General features: G+C 38.3%; 1 protein-coding gene across 1 annotated transcript in view; it reads left to right on the top strand.

Annotated features, from left to right (window-relative positions):
- Wnt2 (Wnt oncogene analog 2) overlaps positions 1-24,000 on the top strand; it is a 128,260-nt gene that overhangs the window by 15,977 nt on the left and 88,283 nt on the right. The window contains exon 2 of the mRNA XM_076197603.1: positions 4,992-5,495. Within this exon, the coding sequence (XP_076053718.1) occupies positions 5,434-5,495 (62 nt within the window). The 5' untranslated portion in view covers positions 4,992-5,433. The remainder of the gene's footprint in view (positions 1-4,991; positions 5,496-24,000) is intronic.

Genomic DNA, 24,000 nt, shown 5'->3' with positions numbered 1-24,000 from the left:
TACATTGAGGGTAATGTAATAGAATTTGGATCGATTGTTCTTGAAGTTCACAAAGAAAAAATGAAGATCAAGGGGACAGTAAACTTGACAATGTACTCATTATTAGAGAACTTGATATGGAATGAATTATTAAACAAAATATTATATATAGAAGGGAAGAGATGGGATAGTTTAAAGACTGCTGATTCTAAGCAGAGATGCTGCATACGAAGTTGTTTTAAAGGAGGAAAGTCATAAACCTAAGCCACAGGACTTGAAATAAGAAAAATTATTATATTTGGCAAACTACTTTTTTCTATAACTTGAATAAGAGGAACATAAATCAGTATCCAGATATGCTTTTGAGATCAGTAAAAGAAGCTGGAGCCTTGTTGTTCTTAAGTTTTTCAATGCAGAATTACGAGCTAGAAAGAAGGGAAGACCAGGGAACACAGCGTTCCAGGGAGCTCTTGATACGCCTGCCTGTTGAGCCCAGTTATTATTTTTCCTTCCTTGCCATTTTCCTGTTGCCTATGACACAAAGAACAATCAGGGCTAATCTTAGAGACTGGTATTCTATTCATCACTACATGAAGCAACACATTGCTCATAGTATATATCTTAGTCATATTCTGAAAACCCTTATGGTGTCTATTACAACAGCCACGGGGAGGGGGAGACGACTGAAAACATCCCCATCTTGATCTGGTCTCTTGTTGACAACACTGAGAAGTGTCTCGATGCTCCCTGTCACTATTCATGTCTGTCATATTTGCAGCCTGCACTCGAATTTCTTCTCTGTGAAACACTATCTCTTTCTTTTCATCCAAACCTTATTTTTTATTCTTCATTGAAACTAAGACATCTGAGATATTTTTCATATGTACGCAATGATCAGCTCGTATTTCTTAACATGGTTACTTAAAAATTTGGCCATATAGTTTCAGCTAAAATTTCATTCATTTATTACATATTCAAGTCTACCTACAAGGACAATCCAAATTTCTTTTTAATACTGAGGTTATGTCAAACACCTGTTTCACTTTTCTTCCTCTGAAATTCCTGTATTAGGAGATTTCGTTGTTCATATCCAATACTGGCTTTTCTCCTATTTTACTGATTCACCCACTTAACTAATCTGAACGATCCAGAATAAGTACCTCAATGCTCTGGCCGTCTTGGACAAAGCTCCAACATCATTCTTTTTTATCAGTTGTTTTCTACGTTAGGTATCTTTGATCATAACCTCATTTCTATCATACCTATCGCCCTATTGTTCCCTCAAGATTTACCCTTACGTAGGTGCCTGTGATATTTCGGCCCTGCCGACTGGGTGCTTGTGAGGTAGGATTTCCCTAATTTCTCGGGGAATAGCTACTGTCCTTATATTAGAAATGCAAAACAGTCTCCCTTTACAGATAACAGAGATGACAAAAGTAACTGTAAAGACTATAGGGGCGTATTCGATCTAAACGTCGTTTTAAAAGTCTTTGCATGAATTTTGATAGAGCTCCAAAAACTGGTTAAGCGCGTCAAACCCGAATCACAGTATGGCTTTCCTGTGGAACGATGTACAGTGGACATCGTTTTGATCGTCAATTAAAGGAATTTACCTTCACACTAGGTGCGAATGGTAGCAGTTAAACCTTGTACATCTCAAGGATAGACCAAGTTTCGCGAAATCCTCATCAAAGAAATGCTGTTTGCCATTGATGTTGCAATCATCACACACACTAAACAGCAATGGCAGCGTCTGATGAATAACTTTCCTCTGGCCTATAAGGACTTTGTGCAGATCATCAATTTGAATAAGACTAGTGTATGGAGTCATAAAAGAAACTCTATCAACTATTCTTATGATGATTTATAATTGTTACCTAGAATTTCACTAAGTGGAAAACCCGCTGCCCTACAGTGGCTGGCAACGGCCATCGGGACCTCCTACATATCTCTTTGGGAGGAAACTTTAGACTGTTGTCTGTGCTGCATCAGTGTGAGCCTGTATATATCACCGGCTGAATGTAGCAGGAGAAGGGGGGTAGTGACAGGTTGTCAGCTCTCGATGTGTGAAAACGTGTAAGAAATACAGTTGAAGATAAAGAGAGAGAGAGAGAGAAGTCTTGGGCTCAGTCCGGAGACAGATGTCAGCCCATCTTGATAGAGAAAATAGGGTCGACGGGTATTGAAAATGGGTAGCTTCGCGCTGTCCATCTTGCAGGACCACCGTCCTTGATCCTGTAAATTAGATGCTGTTTACCAGTTCACATGCCTGGAACTCACCACCAGCGACAGCCTCTTCCTTGATGTCGAAATCAATAAACGTAGGGGGGGAAGCTAAACCCACTTTTGTGCGGATTGTAACGCGTTTTTCGGAGAACACTAAACTAACTTCGACCAAGACAGTGGTGTACAAGGAGTGTTTTATTGTCAGTGCTCCTCTTTGCAAAAGCTGTACCAAGACACATCATTTTAAGGGGAAAAAATCATATGTGCTACATCCACCGCATTCTTGGGATCTCTTGCAAATACAGTATCAAGCTCGGATATCCTCTCCCGTGATTGCCTCCTCTCCATAAATATACTACTCAGATAACAAATGTTACACTGATTCGGCCAAATCCATCGGATGGAGGATAATCGCATAGAAAAAAAAAGACACCCTGTATGACGAACTTGCATTTGGATGTTGGCCGTCCTTAGTTATGCTACAAAGGAGTTTGAAAGCACGACATGAGAGTATTGGGCATAGATATCAGATGCTGAGAGGAAGTAACAAACAGCTGCACCAGATGGAGAAGTTTTCTTTGTAGCCAGCTTAGGAAAGGTAAGGAAAAAGCCCTAGGCCAGACTGATGAGAAGTAAAAAAATTACGAAAGGCGTGAAAGAGTTTGAACTATTTAGAAACAATGTATATGAGTATATGTGGCAGTTATAGAGGATTATTTTTTTTCGCATTGGTTTTGCTATCAGCAGACAAAGCTGCTCTACCCGAAGGGGATAAGACTCTTAGGACGCATTACCTATAACCGACTCTCGATCAATTGAAGTCGATATAAACGACCCAACAAATTAATCTTTCAGTAACATAAACGTTGAGAATAATGATAAATAGTAGACTAGGAGAGACCAACAAAAAATTTGCTTGTTTCTACAAATGGATCTAGAAATAGCAAATTAAATCTAATACCAGTAAATAGTGCGACGGACATGGGGGATAGTCAAAAGAAGATAGGAGTAATACAAAAACTGGATGGACTAAAACAAGCGGATATTGAGAAAGATTTAAGAATAACAGTTACTAAAAGAATCGGTTCCAAAGGATATAAAATCAACATAGAAAAAACAACAACATGTGTATGATTGGCAAACAGAAAGTTGGAATTCGGCTCCAGTCACCTTGTAAAAATACTGTACTAATTTCAAAGTGCGTAGGACCCAACATGAAATAAATGACCTGGTGCCCGGCCTATGCATTGGAACAGAGTGCTGTGAAATGAGGAGGAGGAGTGTTCGAATTTTTTCCTGTTAATTCAGGAGTGAGACAAGGATGCGTCCTCGCCCCAACGCTTTTCAACTCCTACATGGACTGGATATTGGATAGAATTGTCGGTCAGTGTCATTGCATAACATCCATTGGCAACACCAAGGATGCCGACCTTGTCTTTGTTGATAATGCTGTAATTCTTGCGGAGTCGTTGTGTACATTTGTTACGGCACAGGGAGGCGAGATCGAGTCCAAATACGAACTCTTAAACCACTTGTACTCCCTGTGTTGATGTATGGTTGTGAGAAATAGACACTTAATTTTTATTTCAAGACGTGTATCGACGTTTCTCGGTCCCAAATTCCTTAGCAGAATTATGGGATATCTCTGGTATAACCTTGTATCAGACCAGGTACTGTTACGTGGGACTCAGTCAAGAGCTTTTAGCAGCACGCTGGCACGCAAGTTCATTGTCTCCACAAGAGACATCCCTCTATGGAAGATCCGAAGAGAACGCCCACAGAATCTATACTGGAGCAAGTCGCCCAATCCTGCAGACAGCTGTCTAGAATGGTGACGCCACACGCGGCAAACACGTGGTGTAGTGACCCATAACGGGGGTTGAATTGTTTATCATTGACTCGTAGGGAGTTCATCTGTCATTGGAATGGCCTCACTTTATTCCCATCCATTTATCCAACATATTCTCTTCACTGGCTGGAAACTAGTGTGAGAAGCCTATTTAGTCACAGACAACCTGACCACGCAGCAGGTAGTACTAGGTTTCATAGTACCAATAGAAGGACAGTGATGTATCTTCGGAATCTGAGGCAAGTAAATATTATTTTACTTATTTGGACCTAGATTACGTCCAACAAGGTGGCGAAAATTCAATTAGAGACGAAAGTGCAATACCTAACCCTCGATAGGAAAGGTATAATATATTTCAACGAGCTAATGTGACATAAACTGTATGTCAAAATGGGGAAAATGAGAATGCGGAATCAGCGGATCAATTGAGTGGTAGTAGAATTTCCTCTTCGTTAGTGATACGAAATCAAAGGTCATCGATATCCAAAAAATTTAGGACCCCTTTTTCGCTGAAGGGATCTCTCCCCATCTTCCCTTTTTCTGATGAGGGGACGGAGAGGAGGGGTCGCCGATAAAGTGAAGCGGCCTTGCTGTGGATGTACTGTGTCTTACTACAATGCTTCTGACCCAGGGCAGTGGGCGGGATACAGGGATGACCCGTCATCCATGAGGAGCTAAGATGAAAGAGGGGAGAAAGGGTGGTGGATGAGAGTGGAATGGGTGGGATTGGGCAAGTGCCTTTGGTTTGGCTACCTCCTTTATAAGGGGGAAATAGCTCTTGATATATATAGATGGATTTTCACTGAAAAAAATGGTTAGTGACATATTTTTTGCTATTCTACACCCGTTTCACAAGAAAAAATAGGCATAGAGAGTGAACAAACGTAAAACTTGACAGGCATCCAATAGATTGATTTATTTTTAATATTCATTCCAGGTCTGATCACCATTGCTGTATATGATACTAGCTAAAAGCATTTACTTCAGTCAGAACTTGCGTAAAAATCTTTGAACTATTCTGCAATGTGTTGACCGGGCTATGACTTATAGTGCTGTAAATGTTGCACAGGATCCAAGTTGCATGGACAACGAATCACACAAAAAATGGCCGAGAACTGTGTGGCAATCACAGAGTATGCGTCATCATGACTTCTTACAATACCTAGTGTCCTTACTGTGAATCATTGTGAATAGTGATATTATTAAAAGAAAAAATTATGAAAGTGATTTGATAGAAAATTCATTGAATCTTTATAATCACATGAAATTCGTTGTCAGAGAAAGGAAAAAAAATGAGCAGTTAGAAGTGTCAATGAGTGAAAATAAAAGTACGCTAATTCATATCACCATGAAATATTCGATTTGATTGACGATCGACCATGACCCGGATTATCTCATACATCCTCATCCTGGCTCTCATCAATTCACACACACATATAAGGTAAGAAAAAGTAGTTTTCATTTCTATGTAGATGTTTTTCTTCTTCTTCAGGTATATTGTTAGTGTTCGCTTGTGTCCTTAGGTTCCCCAATTTTTAAGTTACCAATAATGTTAGGTTTCACAGCATATCAACAATTCAGAATATATTGACTATGTACAGTTGTAATGTACAGCTGTGAGATGGTGTACAAGTATTATTTGATTATCAATTAGATTGAATGGTAGGTCGCCCTGATAACTCAATTTTTCTTGTGTTAGGAGAGAGAGAGAGAGAGAGAGAGAGAGAGAGAGAGAGAGAGAGAGAGAGAGAGAGAGAGAGAGAGAGAGAGAGAGAGAATGAATAAGGAGTCGGAGTAGATGTATTATGCACAATCATCAAAATGTAGACACGAGAGTAACAAATAACTAAAAATCTTCAAGCAATCTGCAGACGGATGTGGAAAAGCAATGAGTTCTGTACATGTATACTGTGGCGTGAGAATTTGTTCTTGTTTCACCACTTTGTTCGATGTATTAAACTAGAACTGGTCAAACAGTACACTTCCACGTCCCACATTCCATCAAAAAGTGAAGAAATCACGGCGTAGACAAAAGGCTTCCACGCGTACTCTTCTTCCCTGAGATACAAGTTCCTTCGTACCATATTTCATTTCATTGTGGGACCAACACAGGCATGCGCTGAAACTTAGGACTGAAGACTATAGGCCCTTCTGGGGTCCGCCCTACACTCCACAAGGCCCAGTAGTGAGAAGCCCCAGTAATCAGAGGGTCCGGTAGTCAGATTTTTTTTTTTTTTCCAATATTAGTTATGGTATTTAAATGAAAAGGACTGCTGCAATTAGCAGAACTTTAGGATGGGCTAGTATATTCTATGAAGTATATTTTATATACTTTATTAAGTACTTTTATGAAGAATATCTACATGAAGTATATATGAGGGGATGCAGAGGGGAGGTCGCCGATAAAGTGAAGCGGCCTTGCTGTGGATGTGCTGGGTCCTGCTGCAAAGCAGTTGGCGGATGCAGGGATCACCCGTCATCCACGAGGAGCTGATATGGGAGGGTGGAAAGGGGAGTGAAATGGGTGGGAATAGGTACGTGCCTCTGACTTAGCTACCTTCCTTATATGAGGAAAAAGCTCATGGTATATAAATAGGTAGGTTCAATGAAGTCAGAGACTCCATATTCTGCTTGGCATTTCAGCGTGCTCAACTACCCTTTCTCTTATATTCCTAGGGATGAGACTATGAAAATCTTCCTCAGCAATTTCATTTTATTCTATTTATTTATTTGTTTATTTATTTTTATTCATCTATTTATTTATTTTGCTACCGTATATCTTGCCAATTTTCTGAATAGCGGGCCTCTTGACAGATGGTGCTTCCTGATTACTGAGCCTTCTGACTACAGGAGCTTCTGAGTAATATAGGGGACCCGGTCCCCTTCCTGCCGCCTCTCTAGACGTGGCTCTCCCTTACCTCCACTTTCACACTATGGCCCAAAGGGTCATATTGAAGAATAATTCAAAACCCTGAATGAAATCAATACATGAGTAGATAGATCAAAGAATTAATAAAAAGAATAAATAAGTATATAGATAACTAAGTAAATAAGTAAATAAATGAATAAATTTAATAAATAAAAATAAATAAATAGATGAATAAATAAATAATAAGTAATTAGATAAATTAATAAATAACTATATACATAAATTGATAAATAGATAACTGAATTAATAAATAGATAAGTAAATAAATAATAGATAAATGAATAAATAAATAAATCAACAAATAAAAACAAGTAAATTAACAAAAAATCAAAACTTTATATCTCTTAGTTGACCTCAAAATGTTTCCGTTAACTCTGGAATCAAAGATGGAAATTATTAACAAATAATGACAGGATATTAAAATTATTCAAAAAATTGAAAAGTTTAGCCACGTTTGCAATATACTGTTTTCGAATATTCTCCAAGTACTTTCAAAGACACTGACAGATCGAAAATTTCACATCTACGATCTGCTAAATTGTTACTAAACATGATAAACAAATCATGTGTAAGCCTCGTCAAATATCTGACTTTTTTCCAAAAAGAATAGACGCTCACGTGAAAAGGTTTTCAAGACTTTGAAGGAAATAGAGAACATTTCCACTTTAGGTAACAATCAAACGAGAAACAAATTGTCAAGACAAAGGATTACAAAGGATTACAAAGGCGAAGCATGCCGACAGGAGACCTTTTGGTCCATAACTAGGTAGGATGCGAAAAAAAATATAATAATAATAATAAGTAAATAAAATAAATGAAAAGTATAATAATAAAAATAATAATAAATAAAATAAATAAATACATAGGTATAATTAAATAATAAACAAACAGGTAAAAAGTAAATAATAATAAATTAACAGATAAATAATAATAAATGAAAATCAAGCAAATAAGAAACAGACAAATAATGAGAAACAAATAAATAAATAATATAAAATAAATGACAGTCATTACAGCATCTTGCTTAGATGTTTACCTAAACGATTCTTAAAGCTTCAAACTGAACTACATTGCACGCAGGAGTAGGTAGAGACCATCTCAGTGACCGGCAGAATCGACGGAATGTAATCCACATTTATAAGTTTTAAGATTTATTTGGCTATTTATCTAAGAAACAAGATACAATGTCTGTCATTTGGCTATCTATATCTTTCCATACTGCATGAGCACATGTTTATTGATTTATCTAGTTCATTTATTCATTCATTCATTGATACATTATACACTTAGTCAATTATTTATTCACTTGTTCATTTAATGATGTTTATTTTTGTATCTAGTTATCATTTCACTTTTTTCAGTGATTTATTTATCTATATATTAACTATTTCTCTACTTGCTTAATTTTCATTTATTCAATTAAGTATTGGTTTGTTATTTTATTTGTTTTATACTTATTTACTAATTAACTCATCAATTTATAAGAATATTGATTAATTTCCAAATCGTTGATTAATCATTTAATTAGTTGATTAATCTATTTATCTATCAAGTTATTTAACTATTCACTAACCTATAAACGTATCTGTTTGCTTATCTATTCATTCATTCATTTGGTTATCTATGTTGTTATGCATTTGTTTATTTGATTTATTTGTTTATATATTTAACCATATATTAATAAATCTATCAACTAATTCGTTTTGTTTTTCTGTCTACTTATTATTCATTTGCATCCGACATTGTTACGAATAGAAAGGTCTTCTGTCAACAACCATTATTAATCCTCTTCAACAGATTGTTAAATGCATAAAGGGAAAGAGCCCTACTAAAAAGGAAGAGTCCCAAAAGACAGCCGTAGGTACTGCAACGGGGGCAGGAACATAAAAGTACTAAAGTTAATAAAGGTTGATCGAAGACACTTTCTCCTAAATAGTTACAGACAGAATACTCCCGTAGCAAACATTGCATATGTTCGCTGTGCTCAGGAGTTCAAAGCCAACAGCGACAGCCAGACACTGCGAGTTGCATCTACTAGTACACGTCCACATATAAACTCACGCGCGCGCACGCACGCACACACACATAAACTCACGCGCGCGCACGCACACACACACACGCACGCACACACACACACACACACACACACACACACACACACACACACACACACACACACACACACACACACACACACACACACACACACACACACACACACACACACAACCACAAACACACAGAGAAAGAGAGAGAGACAACGAAACGCTCATTACTTGATAATTTGCTGCAGCAATTTACACGCACGTAATCGGATATAATTCCCCATGCATGCACGCGCCCACAAAGGAGCAGCTTTGTTGGTTCTTGTCTGTTCTTGTGCTTGTTGCTCCAGCTGCCTCTTGTCTCTTCTCCTCTTCCTGGAAGAAAAATGTCAGGATGCATCGTCTGACCCAGAATCAATGGAGACTTATCTAAATTAGACCATCTCTTGAGACGACTGAAGTAATTCAAGATGAAATGATTCAATATGGATAAAGAAAAAGAAATTTCGTATATTTATCGAAATCTGAGAAATATAAGGAATATAAAATACTTCTTTGTCCCGTCGTTAGAAAAGGTACAAAACTTATTAAAATCGTCAGGATGAGACAAGGATTTCTTGGTGCTTTGGAAAGGCGTAAGGGAGGAGGAGGAGGAGGAGGAGGAGAGGGAGGAGGTGGAAGAGGAGGAGGAGTACAAAGACGTAGTCCATTTAGCTTTTGGTTCTTTGCATGAAGGAGCTTACGGTGAAATGTATTACAAACTAGACCACCCGCGACCCGTTGGGTCAAATAAAATTTTAAATGATACGTTGTTGATAAAATGGCCAATAAAATCTTTATTAAGACAATGCTTTATTTAGTAGTCGAAGGCAGTGACTTGATTAGTTATAAGAAGTGAAATGCAGAAGATTGTAACGTCATGTCGTCGTTGCTTGGAACACTACGCATCATATGACTTATAAGGTTCGTAATATTTTAATAAAGTCATTATGCCTCATAGATGCTAATTATGTAGTTGGCTATACTTTTAAATACTGAATATGAAAATTTTAGATATTAATGGTCAGAAAATATGTAATCGGAAAATTGGAAATTCAAAAATTGGCAAATTGGAAAATTAGCAGTTGTGACGTCACGCGCTCAGCGCTGGGGTTCCTTGGGACCCACAGAGCGGATGTCGTGACGTCATGTCTCTTCTTCTGATTGGCTGGTCCTCAGTCGTGACGTCATATCTCTTCTTCTGATCTCTTCTTCCTCTGATTGGCTGGTCCTCAGTTGTGACGTCATATCTCTTCTGATTGGTTGGTCCTCAGTCGTTACGTCATACCTCTTCTTCTGATTGGCTGGGTGACGGTTTCAACCAAGATAACAAACAAGATGATCTGAATTTTATAAGTATATGGATGACTGTCAGCTTTCTGATGAGCCCAAGGAGATCATCTGCTTTGATATTAACACTTAGAAGGCGGTAATAGTTTCTGAACGACAGCAGCCTGACTTGTATGAAATTCACGAATGTTTGCAGATGATTTTAGTCAGCTGAAGGAAGGCCCCACACCTGCCAGAATTCTAAAGGCTGACATGGATGACGTCACCGAACTAGCCAATGAAGTCACGAGCTTTTTTGGACTGATTCTTTGTTGTGCTCCACAGAGGGGTTTCGGTAGGTTGGTCGAATGAAATCGTCTGGCGACAGGCAAAATTTAAATCGAGGCTAAACCTGTTAATCGAGATGAAATAGGCTTAACTGTCTGACTCCGAGTGTGGATCAAACGGCGTTCTCCTAACGTGCTTCAGAAGGCATAAAACAAAATCGTTCCATATCTTCAGGTTTGGTATTGTTCACACTCGACATGGTGATGACTGGGGCCAAAAGGATCTTCGAATCTGATATTCGTTTAAATCTTTTCGTGTTACGATGAAAACAACCATGTGGATGCAGGAGCTAGAATCAAGACTACCATTGAATAATGCAGTTCATCTTGACAGGTTCAAGATGAATGAACCCCTTTCTTTCATAGTGCCAGCTAGAATGCATGCTAGAGCTACAAAACGCAACGAAAGGGTTGAAAATGAATAGCCTTTAAAATGAAAGAATAGTTGATCTGTGACTGTGCTTAATACACAGAATGTATTTTTTTCCTGTGACAATAATCTTGATGATGGTAGAGATTGGGCGATTAACAGAAGTCCTTTCTCTACGACAATAGGATTTTTACATATGAAATGATCAATTTTAGTACACACGGCGCTTAGTACGAAAATATTTAGGAAATGATCTTGGAATAACACGTCGAGAATACGGGAGCAGGTCGCTGCTGGGAAAGAAGTCGGGTGTCCTCATTTACATGGGATCTGAGGCAGCTGACATCCGCTATTCAAGACAGAACTGTTAACCCTTTCACCTCTTTTGATGACTTGCACAGTTGTTAGGGCTGCTGCCTGTACCCCCACCCCAACCCGACCCCCAAATGGCTTAGTTCAGCTAAAACACGCTCAGAGAACGCTCATTTAAACTAACACATGCCCAACACCGTTTTCAAATTCAGACTAATTTTTAGGCTGCGACATGAAAAAAAAAACATGGCTATGTAAGTATACCGTCTGAGATGAATAACCGGTGATTATTTTTCCTATAGAAATAATCATATGAATTCCTGGGCCTTTTTTATGTGTGTAGATATCAACCTTTAATTGTCCATTTCGACATCTCTCAAAAAAAATATGTAAAACTTAATTATAGCTTTCTAAGACATGTATATGACCAACGTCTATCTCGCAGTGAAAAAGAAGAAAATCCTTGATACTGATCCACCTTAAAAGTTTTTTCTTCATTGTTTAATGTGCTACACATGCGGAAAATTTAATCGAAATAGTCAACCATAGCTTTTTTAGATATTCTGTGGAAAGACGAACAAACACAGAGAATGACAGGCAGATAGATATACAGATAGACAATTAGATAGACAGCCAGACAGCAGACGGGTGGACAGACATAAAGACAGGTAGGTAATCAGACAGGCAGCCAGACAGGCAGATAGAGAACCACAGCCCAATAGACGTCCAGATAGAGAAGCACAGCCTGACAGATGTACAGACAGACGGAGGGGCAAACAGATGGATGCACAGACAGACGGAATCACCGACGGACAGACAGATAGACAGAAGTACAGGCAGACACGTAGACAAATAGACAGACAGAAAGATATACAGACATATATACAGACATACATATAGACGCACAAATAGACAAACAGAAAGATATACCGACATATATACAGACATACATATAGACGTACAAATAGACAGACAGAAAGCCAAATGTACAGAGAGAAGGACGAACAGAGAAACAGACACGGGTGATCATAGAAGCTATACCCAACTTAGCTGCCTGAGGAGGTCATTACAAAGTACAAATGATTGCACAGGAGATGTAAAACTTCGTTGGAATACATAATAGTCTACAAATGACCATAGTTCTTTTTCAGTATGAAACATCATGACAAGGTTTTGCATATCGGTTTAGTATGAAGTTAAACGAATTTTATACATTTATGTGTTTAAGTACATTGTGCTTCAGTTAGCAACTGGCATACACATTTCACACATCCTTCCTTTCAACAGTCTCTTCCAGTCTTTTGGTCAAACGTCGTGTGATTTGTCGTACAGAAAAAGTTGGCAAGACAGCATACCATTACACGTCTTTTTTCATTACATTATACACGTAGAGGTACACAGTGCAGTTTGCCCACCCAAGTAAATGTGTGTAAAGCTCAAGAATGGGCCCACCTGTATACACTTGTGTTAACGTCCATGATTAAATGTTATGCATTCCTTTGGCCATATGCATAAATGTATGTAATCACCCTCCACTCATCCTGTTTTGTCTGTGCCCACACACGTAATAACTGTCTGTAATTTCCTGTAGAGAAGTATGTCAATTGTAGGGTACATTCCTACGCTATGGCCGCGTTACTCTAGACAAGCCTTGTATTCCTACAAGATCGTCACACACCACAAAAGACACTTTGAACCAGATGGGACTTATTTTTTCATCTAACAAGGAAGATTCATTGAAAAGGGTTCCAGTCGTAGAAAAAATAATATGATAACAGTTCTGCAAGGCGTTGGTTGGCGTTCTCGCGTTTCTCTCTCTCTCTCTCTCTCTCTCTCTCTCTCTCTCTCGCATTCCAGGTTAACTGGAAGGGTTGTTGTTTTTAATCGAACGCATAGTTGCTCCTCCACCTTTAGGCCCCATAATGTCGTAACTTTTACCTCGTTCCGACTAATGGTGTAGTTTACCGAATATGAGCCTGCTAAAGGGGTATCCAGCACAGGAATGCCGAGGGCTCGTCGTCCTTCCTGCATGGCTCTGTAGGCCCCATAATCTAAGTTGTTGATTTTTTTTCTCTCATTCCGCCTGGTGGCACAAATGACCAATTATGAGTCTGCTGAAAGGGTAAAGTAGTCAGAGTGCAATAACGGCGAAGCCATGCGGTTTCTCCTCCTCAAACCCTTTCATTACGATGTCATCTCACCAGAACACAAGCCCACAAATTCGATATTATATCGAAATGGGATATGGAACCAGATTGGTCAGAAATTCAACAGGTTGAATAGTCGTCCGGGAGGGAGAGGCCCTTGGTGCATATACAAATATATGTATATGTATATGTATATGTATATATATATATATATATATATATATATATATATATATATATACATATATATATATATATATGTATATATATATATATGTATATATATATATATATATATATATATATATATATCTGCAGAAGAAATCACTTGAACGTGTGATTCTAGTATGCAGAAAAATCACTAGGAAAATAACAGAAATTCCCCTGAAAATAAGGAAGGGTGTGTATATAAAATTCAATGTAAAGATTGGAACAAATGCTATATTGGTCAGACTGGAAAGGAATTGAATGTTAGATTAAAGCAACACAAGTATAGCATTAGAAGTGGTCAAACGTCCAACACGTTATTTGTTCATCTTAGGGATTTCAGCCATTGTAATAATTGGAATGAAGCTAAAGTAATTGTTAGGAGTAATTCTTATTTAAATAGAAATATCATAGAATCCAGTCTGATCAAGGATACATTGGTTAATCATTTAAATCTAAGTCATGGACCTTATAGATTGGATGAATTTATTATTAAGAAAATTGTAAACCAAACTCTCGGGACTCTGAGCCCATAGGTCACGGGGAGAGATCTATCCTACTTTCTGAGTATATATACTATTCTCTTTTTCTGTACTTGTACCTTGAAAATGTCTGAATAGACGAAAGCGCTCGGTCTCATTTCCGTTATTTTCCTAGTGGTTTTTCTGCATATACATATATATATATATATATATATATATATATATATATATATAAATGTATATATTTATATATGTATATATATATATATATATATATATATATATATTAGTGAAGTAAGGAAGCAGGTTTTCTTTGATGCATGTAGAATTAAATACAACAGCATTAAATTATATATAATATATATAATTTAATATATAATATATATATTGAAGTATGGAAGACAAACGAATGAAAGGGCGGTGAGCTAAACACAGAGAACAGTTGGAGTTTTATTCACTGATGTTTCGTCCTTACCAGGACATTCTCAAAGGACGAAACGTCAGTGAATAAAACTCCAACTGTTCTCTGTGTTCAGCTCACGGCCCTTCCACTCATATATATATATATATATATATATATATAAATTGCATATGTATGTATACATACACATGTATGTATATGTAAGTATATGTATATATATATGTATATATACATATATGTATATATATACATATATACTGTATACATGTGATTATATATGTATAAATGTGCACATGTATATATATATATATATATATATATATATATATATATATATATGGTTACATATACTGTATACATGTGATTATATGTATAAATTTGCACATGTATATACATATATATTTATACATGTCAGTGTTATTCATAACTAGGCTGGAGGCTCGCCTTGATTTATAATAAATAACAAGTTTGATATGTATGTCATATTCGATGGGTTGGGCATTTCTCTGTATATTGTTTGTAAAATTTTTTTTTATCTTTTCTGCAGAAGGATGACATGACGTTTTTATAATATAAGTTGGTAGCTGTACAGGCCTGATGTGCCTGTTGGATTATAAAGGTGTCTATTCATCATCGTGTTACCTCATTCTTTTCTTCTTTTGAATATGTAGTGTAAGCAATTATTTGTGAAACTTTTTAGTTCTGCCTTAGGGACCGTACAAGAAGTGTAGTGTGTAAATGCTCTTTTGACGAGAGATTTAATGACACTGGGTCGATATCTCTCAGGACATTCACTTGCAGGTTAGTTTCCTTTACTTTTATCTGTCTATATACCTACTTCCACCCCTTCCACTCCCGTCCACCACCCTTTCCCCCCTCTCCTCTTAGCCCCTCATGGATGAGGAGTTTTACTTAAACTTAAAAAAAAAATGTCCTCTGTGTACAAATAAAGACGAACATACAGTATTTTTTTTTATAAAGAACGGCTGTCTTCCATCGACAAATGCTCTTCAAAAAGTGAACCTGTTATGCCAATATACTGGCAATGTTGGTGACTGCAGTCGCCTACCTACCAGGCTTCGTCACGAACACCTTGTCAAAGAAAATAACATCACACCAGTAGAATGGGACAGTATATCGTCCCACCAGAAGAATATATGGATAATCCCTTATTAGGGACGTGACGGAAGACAGCAACATTATCATGCACAGCAAACATGACATCAAAAGATTAAGAATGGTCGAAACAACATTCATGTTACAAAAAATATATAAACATACAACAAATGTCTATTTAAGCTCTCCCCTAATTATGAAAGTTTCAAACGGCATCCCACGGAGCTTCACCACAACCAGCACTTCACATCACAAGACATAACCTCACGCCTTGAATCTCACCAGAGGTTCCGAAACGTCGGTAACAATAAAAGAACTACTTAGGATTCTCAACGAACACGACAAGAAAACTGCGCGCTTTATAGAGAATACACGCAATAAAATAATTAAAAGTGAATCCTCTTTACCTTCAACCTCGTTTGTCTACAAGAATATATACTACCTGGCTACACGGAGATGTGTATATGCATACATGTATACATGTATATATGTGTGTATAAATATATGTGTGTACAAGTACATATGTGTATAAGTATACATGTGTATAAGTATATAATATATGTGTATAAGTATATAAGTTCACTGACCTTGTCTTTGCTGATGATGCTGTAGTCCTTTCAGAGACGATGGCGATCCCTCGAGTCATTGCACAGGGAGACTAGACCTCTGGAACTCTGAGTCTCGGACCAAGAATAAGGTCCAGATGTTTGGAAATTATATCGAATGGCACAATTCAGTCTGTCCATGCATGAGGTGAAGATATTAAGGTGAAAAGTTCTCATCCTGTGGTAGTCTTGTGCTAAGCAGTGGTGGGTCATGTCAGGAAGGACTTTGCAAGAATAGTATGGACCATAGTATTATAGACTCGCTGAGCTCGAGTATATGGCGTTTTCACTATCTTTGCAAGAGTACTAAGATGCAAACCTTTATCTTGTATACGACTATAAGAATGAGCACTAAATGTTGACTTGAAGAGGCGTCTCGACGTATATGGTACCTAGTTCCTGAAATATTTGACATTGCTGGAAGGACTTTTATTAGACCAGTAAGTGCTCCTTGACACTCATTGAAACCCTTTTTATTAGCATAATTCATGAACATCACCTTCGGTTATATGGGCACGTGACACTCTTCCATGATGTTGATCCTATTCAAAGGGTTGTCTCCACAAGAGACAACCGTCGATGGAGGAAACTAAGGAGACGCCTACAGAAGCTGTTTGGAATGGGTAGGGTGGCTGCATTTAACCCAAGTAGACTCAAGTCGCAAAAGAGCTTTGCCACCGTGGAGGAGATACCACCTGGTATGTTGCCCCACAATTACAGAATACAACAGTGGAAGGAGTCTGACAGCACAACTCTCCCTAACAGTACAGTGCAAGGACCCAGTGAAGAGCTCTCAGATGGGGCACTGCTACCAAGACGCGAATGGTCCACACTAAATAGAGCAAGATCCAGAGTCGCCAGAACTGGTGACAATCTGGTTAAATGGGGCCTCAAAACCGACCCATCCTGTGAGTGCGGAGAAACTGAACAGAACATTGACCATGTCCTAAGCTCGTGCCCGCTTTCAACCAATTTAGACAACACTGACCTGGTCAAAATTAACCAAAGAACTCTTGAATGGCTGTCTGTCTGGCGTGATAAGCTATGATGATGATGACCTTACGAGGAGAAACCTTGGGGAATGGCGTCAGAGTATGAGTGAAGCGAGGCGCCCCCCGGCGTATGCTCCCAGCTGAATTGATTGGTTTTACTATTAGTCTCATGATCATATAAAAACTGTCACCATGATTACAAATGCCGTTGTCATCATCGCCAAAATTATCATGATTACCACCAAAGTCATCGTCGTCGTTGTCGCTGTCGACGACGCCATTTCCATTGTTGCTTACACCATTGCTGGTTTCATTGATGACACTGTCGTTCCCGTCATCATCGTCAACATTGTAGGGTAGCCGTCATTTTATTATTAGATCTGGACGTCCAACATCCACTGTTTTTTTTGTTCTGACTGCAGTTCAGGTTTGGCCCTGGTTGGTCAACGAGAGTGAAAATTTTTACTGGCTGGACAATGGTGGCCATGCCGTAGGCCGGACGCCCGTTACTCACCGGGATGATCGACCACAGACTGTAAATGGGAATCAAACAGGAAAGTACTATAGCCTGGAACAGTTTTTGCTACCTTCAGTAGCTCAATCATTCCTCCATAATTCCAGGTTGATGTTATTATTTCTCCCCAAGTATTAAGAAGAGGTAAATGTAGTGTTACCCCTTTTCCATCCATAGATTCCAGCACTATTTTAAATTTTGAAACTGATGGCAGTTTATAAAAATTCGCCTAAGCAAAAAAATAAACAGATTGCACCGAAGTATTCTAAGATCTTGTGTTTGTTGCTGTTGTCGTTGATATTGACGTCATTATTGTCGTTCTTGCTGCTGTCATCGTTGTTGTCGCCACTGACATCATTGACGTCGTTGTTGTCGTTGTTGACGTCATCCTCAGACCAACTGGATGGAACTTTGGGACAACCCGTATGAGGCCAAGGTCATAAGAAAGAGACTTTTCAATAAACTTAAGCAACAGCCAGAGACTTTGTTCTCATTCTAACATTGTGAATGATGATTTCCATCCACCCATTAAAACTTCTCTTCTGGAATGAGGTTTCTTTCGGAGCCTCACCTCTCCAAAAGCGTTTCACCATATCACTTTCAAATCTAATTGTAAATACGTATATATATATATATATATATATATATATATATATATATATATATATATATATATATATATATATATTAATATATATATATACACACATATATATATATATATATAGTATATATATATATATATATATATATATATATACATGTGTGTGTGTGTGTGTGTGTGTGTGTGTGTGTGTGTGTGTGTGTGTGTGTGTGTGTGTGTGTGTGTGTGTGTGTGTGTCTGTGTGTGTGTGTGTGTGTGTGTGTGTGTGTGTGTGTGTGTGTGTGTGTGTGTGTGTGTGTGTGTGTGTGTGTGTGTGTGTGTGTGTGTGTGTGTGTGTGTGTGTGTGCGCGCGTGTGGCCAAGTAAAGGTATACATCGGTATAGTAAACAAATAAATAGATGGAATCATGAACAAATGAAAAAAGAATAATGTACAAATGAATGTATGAATGAATGAATGAAAAAATATATATGAGTGAATGATTGAATGAGTGAATGAATGAACGGTTGAATGAATGAATGAATTAATAAATGAAAGTATGGAGGAATGAATGAATAAATGAACAGATGAAATAACGAAAGACTATATGAATAAACAACTAATCCCGTGGATAAATAAAAGAAATTCAATAATGTATGAAAAGAAAGAGAGAAAACGAGAGAGAGAGAGAGAGGGGGGAGGAGCATCATACGTTTGAAGTGACTGTAGGTCGGCAAAGCCCTAGGCAAAATGCTCTAACGTCGGTCAGTTGTCCATTTTCTTTGTCTTATTGGGCTGCGTGGAATGTTTATTTCCTGCACTTTATTTTACCTTTTTTTCTGCATCTGACCTCATTATGTATTGAAAAATCTTTCATCGGCATTCTTGACCACTGTATTGTTCAGTACCACTCGAGATATATGTAGAGAAGTTCCTTCTCTTCCTCCGACTTTCGCCGCCTGGCAATTACACATCCACTGCCTCCCCCTCCCCACCTTCACCACTACCACTGGAGGGCACGTTTTCTGAGTCAAGAACCATTGACTGAGAAGCTTCGGAGCCAAGTTTGACCAGGACCTGATGGCTGGGTGATGACTGCCCGAAGAAAGAACAGCGGACAAGAGGAATCTGAATTTTATGCGCGATTTGAGTTGCATCGCGGGAGCAACCCCGAAGTATGAGGTACGAAAAGTGTTGCACACACTCCATGATATCTAACTCTTTTCCTGCGCACTGAATTTTTTTTTCGGCCGAGGAAGAAAATCGTCTGGCAGCAACCAGAGTAAAGATATAAGACATCTTTAGCAGTAAAATGGTTTCCTTGCCTAGGGTAAAATTGCTTGGTAGCAGCTACAATAAAGATAGAAGTCGGCATCAGCAATGACAGAATTTTTCTTTAAGAAAACAAGTCTTCACACGAACGTGCAACGGCAGGGGAAGCAGACCTGAGGGATGTATCTAAAGGGCGACCGATTCGTTCTCTGTGCGCAGTGGCATCAAGTTACCCAAACTTATTCTTTGTAGCTTACGGTTCTGTTATTTTCTTGTAACCATAAGTCTTCTATCTTCATGGTACGGCGTTGGCAAAGCTCTTGATGCAATTGTCATTAACGACCTTATATCATCTAGATATTGTACTTCTGCCTCACAGAAAATAAATATGATACTGGAATTGGTAGTGCGATCATTTGATTGAAAAAAATATATACCTAACGTCATTAAGTTATATAGATCACTGGTCCACCCACACTTGGAATATACTTACGAAAATCGTTGAAGATATTCGAACCTATTCTCTCTTAAATATTATAAAAAAAGAACAGAGACTCAGGTGGGCTTCATACAAACTCTTAACATTTTAAAGAGAATTGATAACATAAAGATTTAAAACATATTTACACAATATATTCACATGACAAGAAATAATGGCTTCAAGCTGTCAGGACACAAGTTTAACCTAGAGGTGGGAGAAAAAAAATGCCGACCGCATCATCAAGAAATGGAATAGATTTTAACATGAAGCAATTGAGTATAATATAGTTCAATTTAGCAAAATTCACATAGATAAATACCAACACAATTTTCTTATCCGACCTTGCTGTGGACCTAAATGTGCTGTTAGCATGCTTTATCATTGTCTTTGTTATTCAATGCAACTCATATCTATACAAATTTCTAGTGATCTGTCTTCAGTAGTTTTCCAAACGTCAGCGATGTTTTGAAACTACCTTGTTTTATCATCAGGTTTGATATATTGATTCTAACAAGGATGACATCTTATATGATTCATGTAAATCGGATTAGGAAAGGGAACGAGCTGAGTTCAAAGGAGGCTACGTGGAGTTTGAAAATTGTTGGACTAGACAATCTAGCCCAACAAATTGGACTCTACGGAACACTGTAGTGACTAGAGTGTTCTTAGGGGTGGGCTGTGGCATTTTGAAAAGGGATTTTTTTTAATACTTTGATTTGTGTGTTCACTGTGGACTGTGTTGTACTTATATAGATTGATTCTAGAAACAGAAATCGAAAGTCTTGTTCTCTGGCGATTATTTTGGTGTTTTTGCCCAGGCACTGTCATATAAGGTGGAAGTTGTGTAGTGTGGCGTAATGGTTCTTGATGGCATATGGGTGACATATTAGGCGTCTTGAGGGCCTGATTCCAAATGTCTCATTCTAATGTAAGAACACGGTCCACACTCCTCACTATTGCAGATATGCTTGTTAATGACATGGCCCTCAAGAGGGTCTTGGTCACGGCGGGTCTATTACAAAGCAAAGGGTGAACTATCCTCTTTGCTTTGTGGTAGATTATAAGATCTATGTGTCGTACGTCTTTGATCATTTCATCTGTATTACTGCCTGTAGACTTGTGGTTTCTAGAATATAACTTGATGGGTTGTGAGTGTAATGGAGCCTTGGAGCAAAACAAATATATATATATATATATATATATATATATATATATATATATATACATATAAAACTTAAACCCACTCTCGGAGAAAGATAAGCTGAGATACAGAGTGAACCAGATATTTCGACCACTAACTGTGGTCCTCTGTAGCAGTTTTCACAGTTAGGTGTCGAAATATACGGTTTACTCTGTATCTCAGCTTATCTTTCTCCGAGAGTGGGTTTAAGATTTATTTTATTCGTGTGTTACGACATCTACGTTACTTGATGTATTTATATATATCAATATATATATATATATATATATATACATATATATATATATATATATATATATATATATATATATATATCTACGTGTCTATTGATAACATTGAAAACGTCGTTGTTAAGGGGACCGGTGTTAATGAGGATGTATTCTAGTTTCTGATGGACGCTTTCCAGGTGGAGTAGCAGAAAACTGCTCTACTGACGCATGATCTTGATGGTGGAGTGTAGGTAACGCCTAGGGCATTCATTGTTACTATTAAGACATTTTCCTATGTTTGTGGGTTTGGTATATACTGTGGTACTGAATCCTGCCCTATGTGCAGAGACGAGTATGTCCAAGAAAGAGTGCCTTTCGTCTATAGTTTCTTCAAAAGTTAAACTAGGACCGGAAGAAGTGATGAAGTACCATTTTACTCGTAGGTCTTCCAGCTCTTGGGAATCTTTAGCGTAAGTATAAATGCATTCGACATAGTGGCAGTACAATGAGGGGCAGTTTATAGCTAGGGGCCTTGATTCGAGGGTCCCAAATAAAGAAAATAACAGACAGGGCTCCAAGGGGGGCTGCCAACGCTACCCTATCTGTCTGTCGATACATCAAGTCGCTCGGGAAGGTGGAAAGGGCTTATTCTATACAGTTCTAGCAATAATGAATGTCTTTTCCGGAAAACCGAGAAGTTTGTTGTCATCGCACCGGTGTACACGATCTAGAATAAATTCAATCACCTTATGATGGGAACGTTCGTAAATAGGAAATCGACGTCAAATGAAGCGATGACAAGGACGACCACACACATGGTATTCGGTCCATAGAATCCAATTAGATAAGAATAGTATTAATCATGCGTGGTCCGTCATTTTGTAGGACACTATGTATTTTTCTTCATTAGGAAAGAAAATTTATGTCATGCTTTTTGACCAATGTACAGTTCAAGTTTTGTTTGGTCTGATGGCAGACATCTTTACTTAGCTTACTGAGCATCACAACGACAGAGAGGTTAAGACTACTGCAAATTAACCTTTCGTTTTCAATAAATGGTTTAGAACATTTTATTGATTCTTTTCAGTTTAAGGAATGTTACTGCATTAAGAGATACAACGTTTCTATATAAGTTATAGCTTTACTCCGTATTCACTTTCCCCTAAACGTATTACATTACACGTAATTGCGTTAAATTTCATCATCCATTTTCCTGATCGTCGATATACTTTTCCTATATCTTTAAGAGGATCTAAATAGCTCTATGTTCATTTGCTTTTCAGTTCAAATTTACATAATCACTTGATTTAGATAAAGTAGGTTTCAATCCACGACGTAAAACATTTTTGGAAGTAGTAATACTCATAGCTCAAAAACGAAATCCTGAGGAACTACACTCACTTCGCTCCAGTTGGTGGGACCTCATGATAAACAACGATGACGAAAGCGTTCATAAGCGGTATCTAATAAAAGTAAATATGTTTTCAAGCACTAGAGTTAGATCATCGTTCTAATTTCTTTTGTGAAGTGCTTTACCTCCCTCGCCTATTGTCGCCCAATCTATCAGTCAACTTGTCAGTCACTTTATTAGTCTGTCATTCAGCCAGTCTTTCAACTAGTCTATCAGTTAATTTATCAGTCAACCTGTTAGGCAGTCTCTTGGTCAGTCTGTCAGTCAGTCTGTCAGTCAATTACTCAATCAGTCAGTCTGTCTGTCTGTCTGCCTGTCTGCCTTTCTGGCTCTCTGTCTGTCCCCCTGTCTATATGTCTGTCTGTCCGTCTGTCTGCCTGTCTGGCTGGCTGCCTATCCTCTCTCTCTCTCTCTCCTTCTCTCTCTCTCTCTCTCTCTCTCTCTCTCTCTCTCTCTCTCTCTCTCTCTCTCTCTCTCTCTCTCTCTCTCTCTCTCTCTCTCTCTCTCTCTCTCTTTTTCTGCTCTCTCTCTACCTCTCCCTCCCTCCCTCCCTCCCTCCCTCACTCACTCACTCACTCATTTACTCACTCCTTTACTCACTTCCTCACTCACTCTCTCTCTCTTCTCCCTAGTTTTTCTCTCTCTCCCCCCCTTCTTTCTCTCTGTTCATCTTTCTTTCCCTCTTTTCTCCCTTCTTCTCTCCCTCTGTTCATCCTTCCCTCCCTTCCTTCCTCTCTTCTCTCTCATTCACTCCCTCTCTCCACCCTCCTCTCCCTCCCTCCCTCCCTCCCTCCCTCCCTCCCTCCCTCCCTCCCGCCCTCCCGGCGTCTGCGCCCCACCTGGCTGGCTGAAATGAGCTTCAAAGTCGGAGGCCGTGTATGCTTGATGAATGACCCGGCCGTCCATAAAACTACCTTCCGGCTAATAACCCTTCGTTTACTTAGCTATAATGGCCGTTATTGACCACTCGTGATTTATGGTATTCCCCCTCGAG

Source organism: Oratosquilla oratoria, chromosome 1, assembly GCF_046742065.1.
Source record: "Oratosquilla oratoria isolate Oo_2021 chromosome 1, ASM4674206v1, whole genome shotgun sequence".
In the NCBI taxonomy this organism is placed as follows: domain Eukaryota; kingdom Metazoa; phylum Arthropoda; class Malacostraca; order Stomatopoda; family Squillidae; genus Oratosquilla; species Oratosquilla oratoria.
Note: the sequence above shows the minus strand (reverse complement) of the source record. Positions and strands in the feature narration are given on the sequence as shown.